General features: G+C 43.5%; 1 protein-coding gene across 5 annotated transcripts in view; it reads left to right on the top strand.

Moving 5' to 3' along the window:
* Window positions 1-14,636, top strand: part of MYRFL (myelin regulatory factor like) — a 123,572-nt gene that overhangs the window by 61,849 nt on the left and 47,087 nt on the right. For 4 of the 5 annotated variants that reach the window (XM_045072979.1, XM_004752524.3, XM_045072981.1 and 1 more), the window contains 4 exons: window positions 415-491; window positions 2,409-2,519; window positions 4,069-4,159; window positions 13,417-13,617. In XM_045072979.1, coding sequence (XP_044928914.1) covers window positions 415-491; window positions 2,409-2,519; window positions 4,069-4,159; window positions 13,417-13,617 — 480 coding nt within the window. The remainder of the gene's footprint in view (window positions 1-414; window positions 492-2,408; window positions 2,520-4,068; window positions 4,160-13,416; window positions 13,618-14,636) is intronic. The other variant, XM_045072980.1, reaches the window with a different exon arrangement.

Consider the following 14,636-nt stretch of genomic DNA (forward strand, 5'->3'; position numbering starts at 1 on the left):
TTTCTTTTCTCACCCATAGCGTGCTCCTTAAGGTTGAGGTCATTGCCTTATACATTTTTTCAGTGACTGGTTCCTCCTGCCCAGTGCCTGTCATGATGCTTTGGAAAACTTTTTTTTTTTAAAGATTTTATTTATTCATTTGACAGACAGAGATCACAAGTAGGCACAGAGGCAGGCAGAGAGAGAAGAGGAAGCAGGCTCCTTGCTGAGCAGAGAGCCTAATATGGGCCTCAATTCTAGGACCCTGAGATCATGACCTCAGCGGAAGGCAGAGGTTTTAAACTGCTGAGCCATCCAGGTGCCCTGCTTTGGAAAACTTTTAAAGTCCTTGAACATTACTTACTAGTGAATGTTTTTGTTAATAAATTAATTCATGTATTTGGTAACTAATTTCCTTTTTGTTGTTCCCCACAGGTAGAAGCCACCAATCAAATAATCGCTATTGAACAATCCCAAGCAGATAGAAGCAAAAAGATTTTCAATCCTGTTAAGTAAGAATTTCTTTTCTGAATTCCTTTGTGAATGTACTGGGAGAAATATCTGTAGCCTAATTTATTTTAGCAAAAATGAATCCCACCAACCATATGATGTCACCTACAGGTGGAATCTAAAAAACAAAAGAAACAGATAAATAAATACACACACCAAAAAAAGCAGAAATAGTCCTATTAATATAGAGAACAAACTGATGGTTGCCAGAGAGGAGGAGTTGAGGCACTGGTAAAATGGGTGGAGGGGGGTGGGAGGTAGAGACTTCTAGTTATAGAATGAGTAAGGCATGGGGATGAAAGGTACAGCACAGGAAATAAAGTCAGTGGTATTGTAATGGTGCTGTGTGGTGACAGATGGGAGCTGCACTTGTGATGAGCATAGCCTAAGTATAGAGTTGTTGAATCACTATGTCATGCGCCTGAAACTATTGTAACATTTTACGTCAACTATACTTCAGTAAAAAAGTAAATAAAAAAAATAAAAGAAATCCCATTGTGGATACTACCTTAGTTATATGTTAATATTATAAATATATGCTTATTAACAAGAACAATTATTGAATCACTTGTAAACAAATTCTTATAGAAAGCTCCATTTTAAGTCATCATCATTATTATTATCATTATTATTTAAGATTTTATTTATTTAATTGACAGAGAGATAGAGAGCACAAGTAAGCAGAGTGGCTGGCAAAAGAAGAGAGAGAAGCAGACTCTCTGCTGAGCAGGGATCCCGATGTGGGGTTTGATCCCAGGACCCTGGAATCATGACCTGAGCCGAAGGCAGTCACTTAACCAACTGAGCCATCCAGGCACCCCCATCGTTATTATTTTTTAAAAGATTTATTTATTCATGAGAGAGGAACCGTCGGGGTGGCGAAGGGAGAGGGAGAGAGAATCCCAAGCAGACTCCACAGGCATGGAGCCCGATGCGGGGCTCAATCCCGAGACCCTGAGATCAAACCTAGCTAAAACCAAGAGTCAGACGCTTAACTGACTATGCCACCCAGGTGCCCCAAGTCATCACTCTTTTTATAACCATTTTTAACCTTCTTGCTAACTACCTGGTTTCCTTGACATAGATTATGGTTAGACCTTTCTTTTAATTTCATGCTGTACTTAAAACTCATTTTTTCTTATTTTTTAAAGCTATGTGGATTGACTGCCCAAGGGGTTCCAAAATAGATGACTGGCATTACCCAAAGCAATATGGCAGTCCAAAGTGAGCGTTCACCCTGTGGAATGACTTGGAGTGGGATTTGCTTTTTGACAGTTTGGCTGGGATGTAGTTGACACATCTCAGTGTTTTGAACTTGAGTCAGTCCCATCTGGGCTGGAAAGAAGGTGATCCCACTGCCTGGAGAGATCAGGCAGGAGCTCAGCCTGATGCTCAAGTGGGAGCCACATGTGCCAACACATCACCGAGAGGCCTGGTGCATCTGGTTCTCCCTCACCAGGCTGGGCTGTCTGGGGTCTTCCTTGGGAGCCAAGCCAGGAGGAGGCAAATATGTGAAGGGGATGCCAAGGAATTCACGAGGAAATTACAGGCATTGCTTGTCAGGACGCAAGTGCTCTAGCAACAATGGCAGAGGCACAAATGAAAAGTCTTCTCTTCCCATTGTGGAATTAAAAGAACGCATACATGGTATGAGGAGCACATGCTCTTATGAGTCAGAAACTCTGGGCTTGAGCTTCTGCTAAATGAGCATATCTCACCTTTCCTGGTTGTTCCCTGGCAGCCATTTCTGACCGTGTTGTGGAGAGTTTATTAAAAATCGGTGCCTGGAGTAAACTGTTCTCCTCAGAGTGATGGGGATGGGGGGTACTGAACATACCTGAGAATCTCAGAACAAGGTAGAGGTGATCTAGAGTCCATATTCTCTCACAGTGTCTTGGTATTTCTGCTGTTTGTTTTAGAATCGACCTGCCGGCCGACCAGGTCACCAAAGTTACGCTGGGTCGGTTACACTTTAGTGAGACGACAGCGAATAACATGAGGAAGAAGGGAAAACCAAATCCTGACCAGAGGTACTGGCATTCCTGTGTATGCCCCTCCATGGCCGGGGACTCCATCTGACTAGCTGGCGCCCTCTAGAGGCCCCTCTGATACGCTTGGCCGGACCAGCCTACATGCCGGGTCTCCGGTCTCCCGTCTCCAGTCTCTGTGGCCCCTTTCTCTCATCTTGGACTCTTCCCATTTATTGCCACATCTCATTTACCCTCAGTCGTCTTCCTTGTCCTTCCTCAGCCCCTACAGTGCCTGCTCCCCTGTCCAGCCCCAAATCTGCCTTAATTCCATCCCTGATTCTCTGGAGTGACCACACGTTTATGCCTCACTGTTGTCCAAAGGCTGAGGACCGTCAGACCACCCTGCTCTAACCTGTGTTCTTGTCACCAGTATAAAGCCTTGAGTCCTGGAGCTCTGTGATCGCTTTTTTTGGTTAAAAAAAAAAAGAACTTGCATTAATAATTTAAGTCTCTGGATCTCCTACTGTGGTCCCAGACTAGCAGAGATGGTGTCCCCTGGACACTTTTTAGAGGTACAATTTCTCAGGCCTCACCAAAGACCTACTGAACCAAAAACTCTGGGGTGGGGCCCAATAATTTGTATTTTAACAAATCCTCCAGGTGACCTAGATGCATATTCAAATTTGGGAATACTGGTTTTAGTACATAAGTATTGGAGTTGGAAAGACTTGAGTTTGAATTTGATACTGCCATATACTAGCTGGGTGACCTCGAGCATGTCACTTCATCCATCCTGTAAAATGGGGACAATGTTTATATCCTGCTCCAGTCGGGTTGTTCTTAGGGTTCTAAGTGAGATACTGTAGATAAATTGCTTAACCAAGCATATTGCACATTTTGAGGACTCAGATGATGGCTAATGATTATAAGGAAAATAACAATTATTTTACTATTAGTGTTTTTTTCAATACCGGGGAAAACTATTATTCTCTGAGGATCAGACATCTGTGGAGTTATAGAAGAAGGAGGCAAGGTTTTTGCATCCAGTTCTTAAAGCCAAAGCTTCTCTCAGAGGGATAGTTTCATTTTGACTTTCAAGAAATGATCTGATCTTAAAAATGCCACATCAGTATTACACAGGAAGAAATAACAGAAGTAACGTTGATGAAAATTGCACTGGGAGCAACTGGAGGGGAGGGTTGAGGTCTTTGAGTAAGGTCTTGAATGGGGGGTAAACAGGGGGCCTGACCAAGAGCAGACGGTGTGGGAAGGAAGGGCCCTGCTGGGACTGGGTGCATAGCTTGGGTGGCTCTGGGCAGAGGGACCTCTTAGGTGGCCGTCTGTTGTGTGTCTGCCTGTGAGCAGTGCTATGCTGTGGGCTTCTGGAACAGCTCACAGATACCCCAGAGTGGGCAGAGGGAGGGCCCACAACAATATTGAGTGAATCAACTGCTTTTTGATTTCACAGGAAGGGCAACTTAGAACAGAATAGAAAGTCTTTAAGCATGCAAAGCTATCTAGGTAAATTCACTTTTAAGCATCGGGTGGTGTTTGATGGCACAAATTCTGTTTCTCTTTCCTGACATGTTATCTGCTGTTTCTGAGGTAGATACTTCATGCTGGTGGTTGGGCTGTATGCTGTGCACCAAGACCAGTTCTACCTACTGTCTGCCCACATCTCTGAACGGATCATTGTAAGGGTAAGCTTCAGTTCCTTAACGTTTCTGAGCCCACCTGCTTTTCTCCTCTCAAGGAGAATTTGCATTTTCTTTTCTTTTTTTAAAATTAAAAAAAAATTTTTTTTGAATTTACTTTTCAGTGGCATGCTCGAAGCGAGCTGTTTCTCAATGGCTCATAGTAAAGGCAGGTTTTATTATTTTCATTTCCATGTAATGGTTCTCAGCCAGAACTTTTGTCCCTCAAAGGTCATATGGCAATGTGTGCCAACATTTTTTGGTTGTCACAGTTAGGGGTGCTACTGGCCTATAGTGGGTCCAGGCTGGAGGTGCTGCTCAGGGCCTTACAATGAACGAGATCCCCCTTCCAAAATGTCAGTAGTGCTGCAGTTGAGAAACTGGCCCTGGCACTGGGCTGACTAATTTACATGTGACACCATTGTATACTGCGTCACGTTTATGTTAGCTTCTTTGCATGCAGAGGGGCTGAGGCTCAAGAGACCAGGAAACTCCTGGTGATCACTGGGTTTGTGAATGACGGGGTTTACTCTGATCCCAAAAGTAGAAAGAAGGCATTTCATACCCCAGTGTGACTGGTGACCCAGGGAACATCTGGGCCCCTGCCTACCACATGGTAACGGTTCAGCACGTCTTGCTGAGTGAATGATTGGTCACAGCTGTGGACAGGAATCTTGGCAGCCACAGAAACAGAAAGCTGTTGGCAGCTGGAGCTGCAGCTGTGTGAGGCCTGGCTGGCCACCGCTGAGAATACCGGGGGCTTAAGGTAACGGGTCACCACAGGCCTGGCAGCCAAGGAAGGGCTGTGTCGTGCCACGGGGAGGACACGTAAAGCCCAACAGGAAAAATCATTGAGTACAGCAACTTCTGTGGCTGTTACTCTTTGGCCTGTGGACCAGATCTGCCTCTTTGGCGAGAGGAGTCTTTCCTTTCTTGGGTTGAGCCATTCTGAAACACAGGGCTCTCTGTGTAATTCTTCTAATCAATTAAAAATAGGAAGCCACTTGTAAGTGGAAATCCTTAAATGAGTTTCAGTGGAGGTGACGTAACGATGGAAATGAGGTAAAACACTTGTGTTTGGATGTCCCAGGGCTAGGCTTCGTCCCTGCCATTTTTGTGGGACCTGATCCAATCTGTGGCAAACAGAGTGCCATTCAAGCGAAGGCAGGTGGGGCCCTCTTCCTGGGTCATGGGCCAAGGGCAGTGGTTCTCCACCCACAGCGGGCTGCAGGGCAATCTTGGACATCTCGCCTAATGACCTCTGGGATTGTGTGTTGCCCTAACAAACATGATTTAAAAGTAGAGTCTGGAAGTCTGGGTCACTTATTGCTTCTGGTTTTTCACAGGAAAAACCATTCTTTTCAGAGTTAGCATAGGTTAGATATTACGAAAGTGCAGCTTTGAGCTAGGAAACTCATGCCTGAGTCAGGCAGCCTGCTAGTCACCCGTGTACCTTGAATAATGTACAAGGTGTCTGTTTTCTCCATTTCCTGCTGCCAGTTCTGTTCTCTGGCTGTGGTGAAGCCCACAAGGCAGCAACACGAGAGAGCACTACTGTCTAGTATTCTGTTACCAGAACTCTATTCACTGGTGCCTCCTCCTATCCGAAACGTCATGATCATTTAACTCAAGATCACTTTGAAAAGTTGAGTGTTCCTACAATTCATATTCGGAATGAATACTAAAAAATATTAAATTATACTTAGTATACATTGGGTGTCATGTTATTCACTAAATTTTTATTTTAAAGAAATGATTGCATTCCAGATTTGATTGCAGTCTTCTAGCCATAAGTTTTGGTTAAAGAGAATGCCCTAGTCTAGAAGTATGCTGGTCATTCAGGGGTCACTCTAGCAACAACGAGAAGAGGGAGAATGGTAATGCAGTCAACCATTCTACCCCTCCCCCAAACTAGAAATATCTCTTTGATTCTATTTCGTTCTAACCCCAAATGCAGAAGTGAAAATGAATGCAGTTTTGAATCTATTTAATTAACGTTTAAACCAACCAAGAGAAAAAAAAAACGAGCTTCAGATATGGTGATGTTGTTTGAATCAGGGAGTTTTTGAAACATTCACATGACACATTTCCTGCCCCTAAGATTCTATAGGTATATGCCTTGGACGTATATCTATGGTCAGACAGAGGGCAGACCAGCTCACATTCTCCCAAAAAGCCAGATGTGTCCTCTTGGGCCATAGCCTGGGTCTGTTAGTTTGAGCTCCAGAATAAAGGGAGAAAAATTTGACAACTGAACAATGTTATAAGAGCAGACTGCGTTATACAGAGAATGGCAAATTGCACTGAGCAAATGCAGGTTAATTTTGAGGCCTAAGAATCATTCCTCCCAAGAGCTGAGATTAATGTAAGGGCAAATGTAGGAGGCGTGGACTAGATGAGTTTCCAGCTTCCAGAAAGGCTTCAGAGACCAAGCTTGTCAGAATTCTCCTTAGGGAGGGTATGATGGGCAAGACCCAGGAATGGTTCATCTGGGTTGTCAATCAAAACAGCTTTAGAGATAGATTATGGTCCTGTCGTGTAGATTGATCAATTTCATGGAAATTAAGGTTTACTCCAAAGACAGATTTATTTCCCAGGTCTTTTGTTTTGGGGAGCATTCTTCCATGGAGTTCCTTCAGATTCTCCTTGTTAATGACTAGGTTTTCATTCAGCTCCACTTTCCTTCTAAAACACATAATTAAACCTGGTTTGGAGTGCTGTGTTGTACGCAGGAGGGATGATTACTTTTGTCTGCCTTTCAAAGACGCACCGGGGTTTCCTAGTTTTGAAAATGAATACATTATTCCAGTTTCTTTTCCAGAAGAATAAAAACATGCATGTCCCTAAGAAATGCCCCCTTACTGCCCTGCAAACTGCACTGTCCTAATGAGAAACCAACAAACAAGGACAGAGAAAGCAAAAGAAAGGATACAGCTGCAAGGATGGGGAAGGATGGGCATAGAGCAGAGCCACCCCAGGGCCCGGCTTGCCCTTTTCCACTAACCTCCCTTCCCTCCCCATCCCCGCCCCACCCCCACCCCCTGCCACACACATCTGTCTTCTGGAGTTCAGATGAATTTTTTTTTTTTTTTACCCAAAGCAATCAGTATGTGGAGCAATGTCCACTTCACCCCATGGTTTGGATTCAACTTTTGTTAACTCTGAAAGGGGTAACTTGACCAGGAATATATGGGACCAAAAATCCCCCAGTGAGTAAAACAGAGATTCCTGGGTCCTCCCTCCACAGCTTCTGATTCAATATTTTAGATATACATTTCTAACAAGTTTCCAGGAGAGGCTGCTGACCTTCAGACCACACTTGGAGTAGCACTGATAGGGAGAATTTCTAGTCCCATTTTCCACATCCCTTTCAACAGGAACAAAAATTTATTTGCTATAAATTGTCTTCCTCAACTCAAGCTTTCCTAGTATGCTCTTTGCTGCTTTAGAAGCCCAACAACAGTGAAGCAAAGAAATTCCAGCTTTCCATTCCAAACTTAGAACGGCCTCGAGTTTACTATATTCATTGCTGTTTCGTTTTCCAAGCACCTGCAGAGGGCGCCATTTACACTTTACACAGCGAATGGAGCTTCCCTCAGAATTCGTGCATCTCTCTAGGTCTTCACAGAATCTTTTAACAGGAGTAGATTCTATCTCAAGAAACCACTTTCTGTGCCCATCCCTAAAAAACAAGTCCTCGTTCATGAAAGTTTTACCGTAAGATGGTAGCAATTCAGTCCCATCTTCAGGCTCCACTTCTGATGGTAGTTCTCTTCCTATTTCCACCACATCTGCAGTTTCCTCCCTCTGCTAAAGCCTTGAACCTCTCGAAGTCCTCTATGAGGGTTGGAATCAACTTCTTCCAAACTCCTATTAGTGTGGATTTTCCCACCTTTTCCATGAATCAGGAATGTCCTTAATGACATCTAGAATGCTAAATCCTTTACAGGTTTTCAGCTTAATTTGCCCAGATCCATCAGAGAAATCACTGTAGACGGCAGCTATAGCCTTATGAAACGTATTTCTTAAATAATAAGACTTGAAAGTCAAAATGACTCCTTGATCCACAGGTCATAGAATAGATGTTGTGTGAACAGGCATGAAAGCAACATTAATCTCATTGTACATCTCCATCAGAGCTCTTGGGTGACCGGGTGTATTATCAATGAGCAGTTTTATATATGAGTGTGTGAGTATAAATTTTTTTTAAGATGCAGGAGACTTTCTTTTTTTTTTAAAGATTTTATTTATTTATTTGACAGAGAGAGATCACAAGTAGGCAGAGAGAGAGAGAGAGGAGGAAGCAGGCTCCCTGCTGAGCAGAGAGCCCGATGCGGGACTCGATCCCAGGACCCTGAGATCATGACCCGAGCCGAAGGCAGCGGCTTAACCCACTGAGCCACCCAGGTGCCCTGAAGGAGACTTTTTTATTTTAAAGATTTATTTGAGGGACACCTGGGTGGCTTAGTTGGTTAAGCGTCTGCCTTCAGCTCAAGTCATGATCCCAGGGTCCTGGGTTCAAGTCCCTCATTGGGCTCCTTGCTCAGTGGAGAACCTGCTTCTGCCTCTACTGGCCACTCCTCCTGTTCATGCTCTCTCTTTCTCTCTGTCGCTCCCTCTCTCTCTCTCTCTGACAAATAAATCTGTAGTTTAAAAATATATATATTTATTTGAGAGAAAGAAAGAGAGTGCAGGGGGAAAGAGGGGTGGAGGGAAAGGGACAGATAGAATCTCAAGCAGATTCCCTGCTGAGTGTGGAGATCACTCTCCAGACCCTGAGCTCATGTCTTGAGCTGAAATCAAGAGTTGGATGCTTAGCTGACTGAGCTGCTCAGGTGCTCTGAACAGTCATATTTGGAAAGAAATCTTTCCTGAGTTGTAAGTCTTAACAGTGGGCTTAAAATACTGAATAAACCATGTTATAAACAGATATGCTATCATCTAGGTTTTGTTCCATTTACAGACCCCAGGCAGAGTAGATTTAGCATAAATTCTTAAGGGCCTGAAGCTTTTCAGAATGGTCTGTGAACACTGACTTCAACTTAGAGTCAGCCTGTCCTTGGAAGCTTTGAAGCCAGGCATTAACTTCTCTCTAGGTATGAAAGTTCTAGATGGCATCCTCTTCCAGTAGAACCCTATTTCATCTACATTAAAAAATCTTTTGTTTAGGGTGCCCGAGTGACTCAGTCAGGTAAGCATCCAACTCTTTTTTTTTTTTTTAAATATTTTATTTATTTATTTGACAGAGAGAGAGATCACAAATAGGCAGAGAGACAGACAGAGAGAGAGATGAGGAGAAGCAGGCTCCCTGCTGAGCAGAGAGCCCCATGTGGGACTCGATCCCAGGCCCCTGGGATCATGACCTGAGCTGAAGGCAGAGGCTTAACCCACTGAGCCACCCAGGCGCCCCAGCATCCAACTCTTGATTTTGGCTCAGATCTCTCTCTTGTGCTCTCTCAAATAGATAAATAAATAAATAATTAAAAAAAAAAATCTGTTGTTTAGTATAGTCACCTTCATGGTTGATCTAGAGCTTCTGGATAACTCCAGAAGCTTCTATAGCAGCCCTTGCTGCTTCACCTTGCCCTTTCATGTTATACATATAGCATCTTTCCTTAAACCTCATGAACCCTGCTAGTTTCAGACTTTTCTTCTGCAGTTCCCTTACCTCTCAGGCTTCATGGAATTGAAGAGAGGGAGGGCCCTCCTCTGGAGAAGGCTCTGGCTAAAGGCAATGTGGTGGTTGGTTTGATCTTCTGTCCATACCATTCGAACTTTCTCCATGTTAGCAGTAAGGCTGGGTCACTTTCCTACCATTTGTGTGTTCTCTGGAGAAGCACTTTTAATATCCTTGGCCTTCACAACTTGGCTGTCTGGCACAAGAGGCTGTGCTTTCGGCCTATCTCGGCTTTCAACGTGCCTTTCTCACTAAGCCTCATTCTTTCCAGCCTTTGATGTAAAGTGAGAGACATATGTCGCTTCCTCTCACTTCAGTACTGAGATGCCATTATAGGTTGTTAATTGGCTTAATTTTAATGTTGATGGTCTCAAAGAATAGTGAGGCCCCAGGAGAGAGAGAGGTGGGGAAATGGCTCATTGGTGGAACAGTTAGACTAATACGCAGAACATTTATCGATGAAGTTCTGCCATCTTATATGGGCATGGTTTGTGGCTCTGCAAATTATGATGATAACATCAAAGATCACTGATCACAGATTACATAACAAATGTAATAATGAAAAAGTCTGAAATACTGTGAGAATTACCAAATTTGTGGCAGAGACATGAGATGAGCAGATGCTGTGGCATCAGTAGTTGGTGGCACAGACAGACTTGCTTGATGAAGTCTTGCTACAAACCTGCAATTTATTAAAAAAAAAAAAGTACTATTTGGGAAGTATAGTAAAGTAAAGCTCAATAAAAGGAGATATGTCCATTGGACAGTAGTTGCTATGCACAGCAGTGTGTTAAGGACAGTTTGACTCTCTCATCCTCATTTTTAAGAAGTATTCATATATACATGGTTTCAGTAAGTTCCCATAACACTATGAGATAGTCAAGAAGTCATTATTATTTTTAAGCTTCAAAGAAGAAAAGCTGGTACAGAAATGTTAAGTGACTGCCCCAAGATCACACAGCCAGTTTGTGTCATAACAGATTAAACTGTTCTGGTCTTCCCTAAGTATATAGGGCTGTGGGATAAATAATGAAAGTATTTTAGAGATTTTAATTCATTTTGAGGTTTGATATCAGTGAACCACTCTTGGACCACATGGGAACACCACTTCATAATTCCAGAAAGAGGTAGTACATTACAGTTTGCTTTGACCCATTAAGATTGCGGATACCAAAGAAGGGGAAAAAGTTCAGAGACTTTATAACATTTCCCATTACTGATGAGACAGACCCCTCCATAGGTCTATACATGTAAAAAAAAATTGCAGATCTGTGGCCCTTTCCAAGATGACTTGAATGTATTTTAGGGATTTGAGTTTTCATCTGATGAAAGCTATGTGAGATTGTTATAACTGTTCCAAAAAAGTAAGTCTAGTTACATCTGCTGTTTAACGTGATATGAAGTTTATGATAATAATTATCCCAAAGCTCATTAAGAAAAAAAAAATCCATCACTGTCTGTTTTGTTTCCTTGAAGTGGCTCATTATGTTCAGAGTAGAGCAAAATGCATCAGCATTTATATGGTATACCTTTGGATTTAGTTGATTGCTTGCAATAAAAGGATTTGAGTCAAAGCCAATTTGCCATTCACTACCGAGGGGGCTCTTGGGACCTTGTATCAAAGCACTTTGTTTAAGTGAATTCACACAAAACAATGTTCAAAGTCGTTACTTTCTATTCTTTTACTGCTTTTGTCTATCAAATGTCAGTGGTTGAGTCTTCTAAGCAGTTCTGGGTTCAAATAGGCAAGAGTGAAAAAGTTGAAGACACCTAAAAGTTCTTTCATTGAACCTAAGCTAAGAAATAAACTTTGTGGGTTTTTAAAAATTATTATTTTGAAATGGGTAGCACATGCTTATGGTAAAAACATCCCAACAATACAAAGAGTGTGTATGTTAAGTAGTGAATCTGCTTCCCAGCCCAATTTCTACATCGCCCGATTCCTGTTCTTGAAGAAACCATTGCTATTGGTGTCTTGGGTATTCTCCAGAGTTAATCTATGCATATTCAGGTCCTGAGTTCACAATGTCTCCTGCACTACCCAGAAAGGCAGCGTGAAGACATTGCAAGAGTGTTAACCTTTTAGATGATCACAGTCTATAGTGTTTGTCTGAATTTGTGACAGCTTACCTCAAACACAGAAAAATCAGATTTAGAACAATAGGTCATAATTTTAAAAACAAATTAATTTTTTTGTGAGGATTTGGAGGGATTCAGAGAACCTTACTTAAAGATATTTGGAAATATATTCAGCAGCCACAGGAGGTGGAGATGAAGGAAGCCAGTAGAGTGAAAAATTCTTCAGCAGAGAATTTTAGTTAAGAGTAAAATCTTCAGGGGCGCCTGGGTGGCTCAGTGGGTTAAGGCCTCTGGCTTTGGCTCAGGTCATGATCCTGGGGTCCTGGGATCGAGCCCTGCATCGGGCACTCTGCTCAGTGGGGAGCATGGTTCCCTTCCTCTCTCTCTCTGCCTGCCTCTCTGCCTACTTGTGATTTCCATCTGTCAAATAAATAAATAAAATCTTTAAAAAAAAAAAAAAAAGTAAAATCTCCAGAACTTTGTCTGGTTTTCATAGTTTCACTTGGATTCTCTTTGAAGACTGCATTTGGTCAGGGTTACATTTTATTTTAGTTTATTTATTTGAGAGAGAGCAAGCAGAGGGAGAGGGAGAGAGAGAGAGAGAGAGAGAGAGAGAGAGAGAGAGAGAAGCAGACTCCCTGCTGAGCAAGGAGCCAGACGCCGGGCTCAATCCCAGGACCCTGGGATCATGATCTGAGCTGAAGGCAGATGCTTAACCAACTGAGCCACCCAGGTGCCCCCCGCCAGGATTACTTCTAATAGGAAAAGTTAGACTCATTCTTTAATGATTAAAGGAACTATAAGTCCAGCTCCAGAATTTACGAGCTTTGTGGCCTTGGGCAATTTGTTGCTCTTTTCTGAGGCTTCTGGATAACTGCAAAATGAGGCTGATGGTATAGATCTCATAGAGTGGGGGTGTGGACTAGCTCAAACAAATGTAGCTGTTGTCATTCTTCCTTCTGTGTCATCTGTGTTTAGGGAATAGTTGAGGTGTATTAAATATACTTGTACTGTTGTTTGCTTGTCAATTGAGTATGAAATCATAAATATTAAAGTTTTTTGAAGTTATAAAAGGGTTAGCTAAATGCAAACTATTTTTATGTATCTGGACTTTCCTAAGCTTAGAATGTCTTCTGATGTAAGGTTCTGGTTTTAAATCATTATTCTTATTATCCCTGAAAAGAAGGTCATTTTGGGTTCCCTTCTTCCTTATCATCTACCCACTGTAACTGACACATTCTCATTTCGAGATAGTTGCAATAGAGCCTGGACGTCCCAAACCATGGCATTCTGAGCTCCTGCCTGTGGGCAACAGAGAAGTTAGGGGGGGCCCTCCTGGCTCTCCTGGGGCCACAATTTTTTGGCTATGTCAGGATCTCACCCAACATAGGGTTCTCAGGTGAAAGACTTAGATTAACATTCTGTCTTCTTTGCTTGGAGGAATAAAGCAACCATCTATTCCCGCTACTCTAACTATAATTGTAACATATTTATGTATTTTTTCCAGGCCTCTAACCCAGGGCAGTTTGAAAATGACAGTGATGTATTATGGCAGCGAGGACAAGTTCCAGAATCTGTCATTTGTCATAGTCGAGTGGGAATAAATACAGACGCCCCAGATGAAGCCCTGGTCGTCTGCGGCAACATGAAGGTGATGGGGACGATTATGCATCCCTCTGACAGCCGCGCGAAGCAGAACATCCAGGAGGTGAGCACGGGGCTGGCCTCGGGCACCTCCTCAGACACCTGAGGCAAGTGAGCTGGGAGCTCCTGGACGCTGACACGCTTGCAAAGGGCATCTTTACATGTCTCCCGTTGGTGTGAGACGAACACAGGGCTTAACAGTTGTGAGTGTGGAAGCTGGCTGGGACTGGAACATGCTTCCTACCCAGGAGAATGGAGCCCACCTGACAGGAGCGGTGGGCAATGACAGCCTGGAGGGGCTTTACAAGCAGAACGTCTCTGAGTTACTGGCCATGGGCTACTGCCCTTCCTACCATGCATGTCAGCTGCTGGAGCTTGCCTTTTTCTTTGCCATCTCCAGATGTCCATCTCCCTGTCCATCTTCCAGACACTGTCTCAGTCCAGTTCCTGCCCAGATCTCTCCTGAGCCTCCCAGCCTCTTCCTCCCAGAGTCCCCGGCAGCCATCGTCTTCCCTACCTGCGCGTCTTTCTCTGAGCTGCCATTAGAGGAACTCCTCCTCCCCTTCTTCCCTCCAGCTAGGTCAATCCCATCACCTAAGGCTCCAGGCCCAGACCTTCTCCTATCTATGGAGAGGGAGTCGCCTCGTGGAAATCAGGCCTGGAAATCGGGAGGTGCTTCATGCCTTTGGGCTCATCCCAGCAACATGGCCCTACGAGACAACTCTGCCCAAACCCACTGCCTTCATCTAGAAGGTGGAAACGGAGCCGCTCGGCTGGATCCTACCAAGTCTTTTATAGTTTTTAACACATTGAGATAAGGATCATCTTGGAAAGCCACAACTGCTATGAAAACCCAAGAGATTAGGATTAAGATGCTTATCCCTTAGCCAGGCAACACTCAGATCTAGCTCGTCCGCCACTGAATTCTGTTTCTCCTTCACTGCTTCTACCACGTCCCCACTGTCTCACACACCCTGCTTCTCCGGTAAGCATGTTTGAGGCTGTGGCAGAATTATGTTTTTGAACCTCCTTTCCTTAGTCTTTTTTTAGTTAGTAGGAGACATAATCTGTAAATCATTGGCC

Source organism: Mustela putorius, unplaced genomic scaffold (assembly GCF_011764305.1).
Source record: "Mustela putorius furo isolate JIRA1106 unplaced genomic scaffold, ASM1176430v1.1 tig00537227_pilon_pilon_pilon, whole genome shotgun sequence".
In the NCBI taxonomy this organism is placed as follows: Eukaryota; Metazoa; Chordata; class Mammalia; order Carnivora; family Mustelidae; genus Mustela; species Mustela putorius.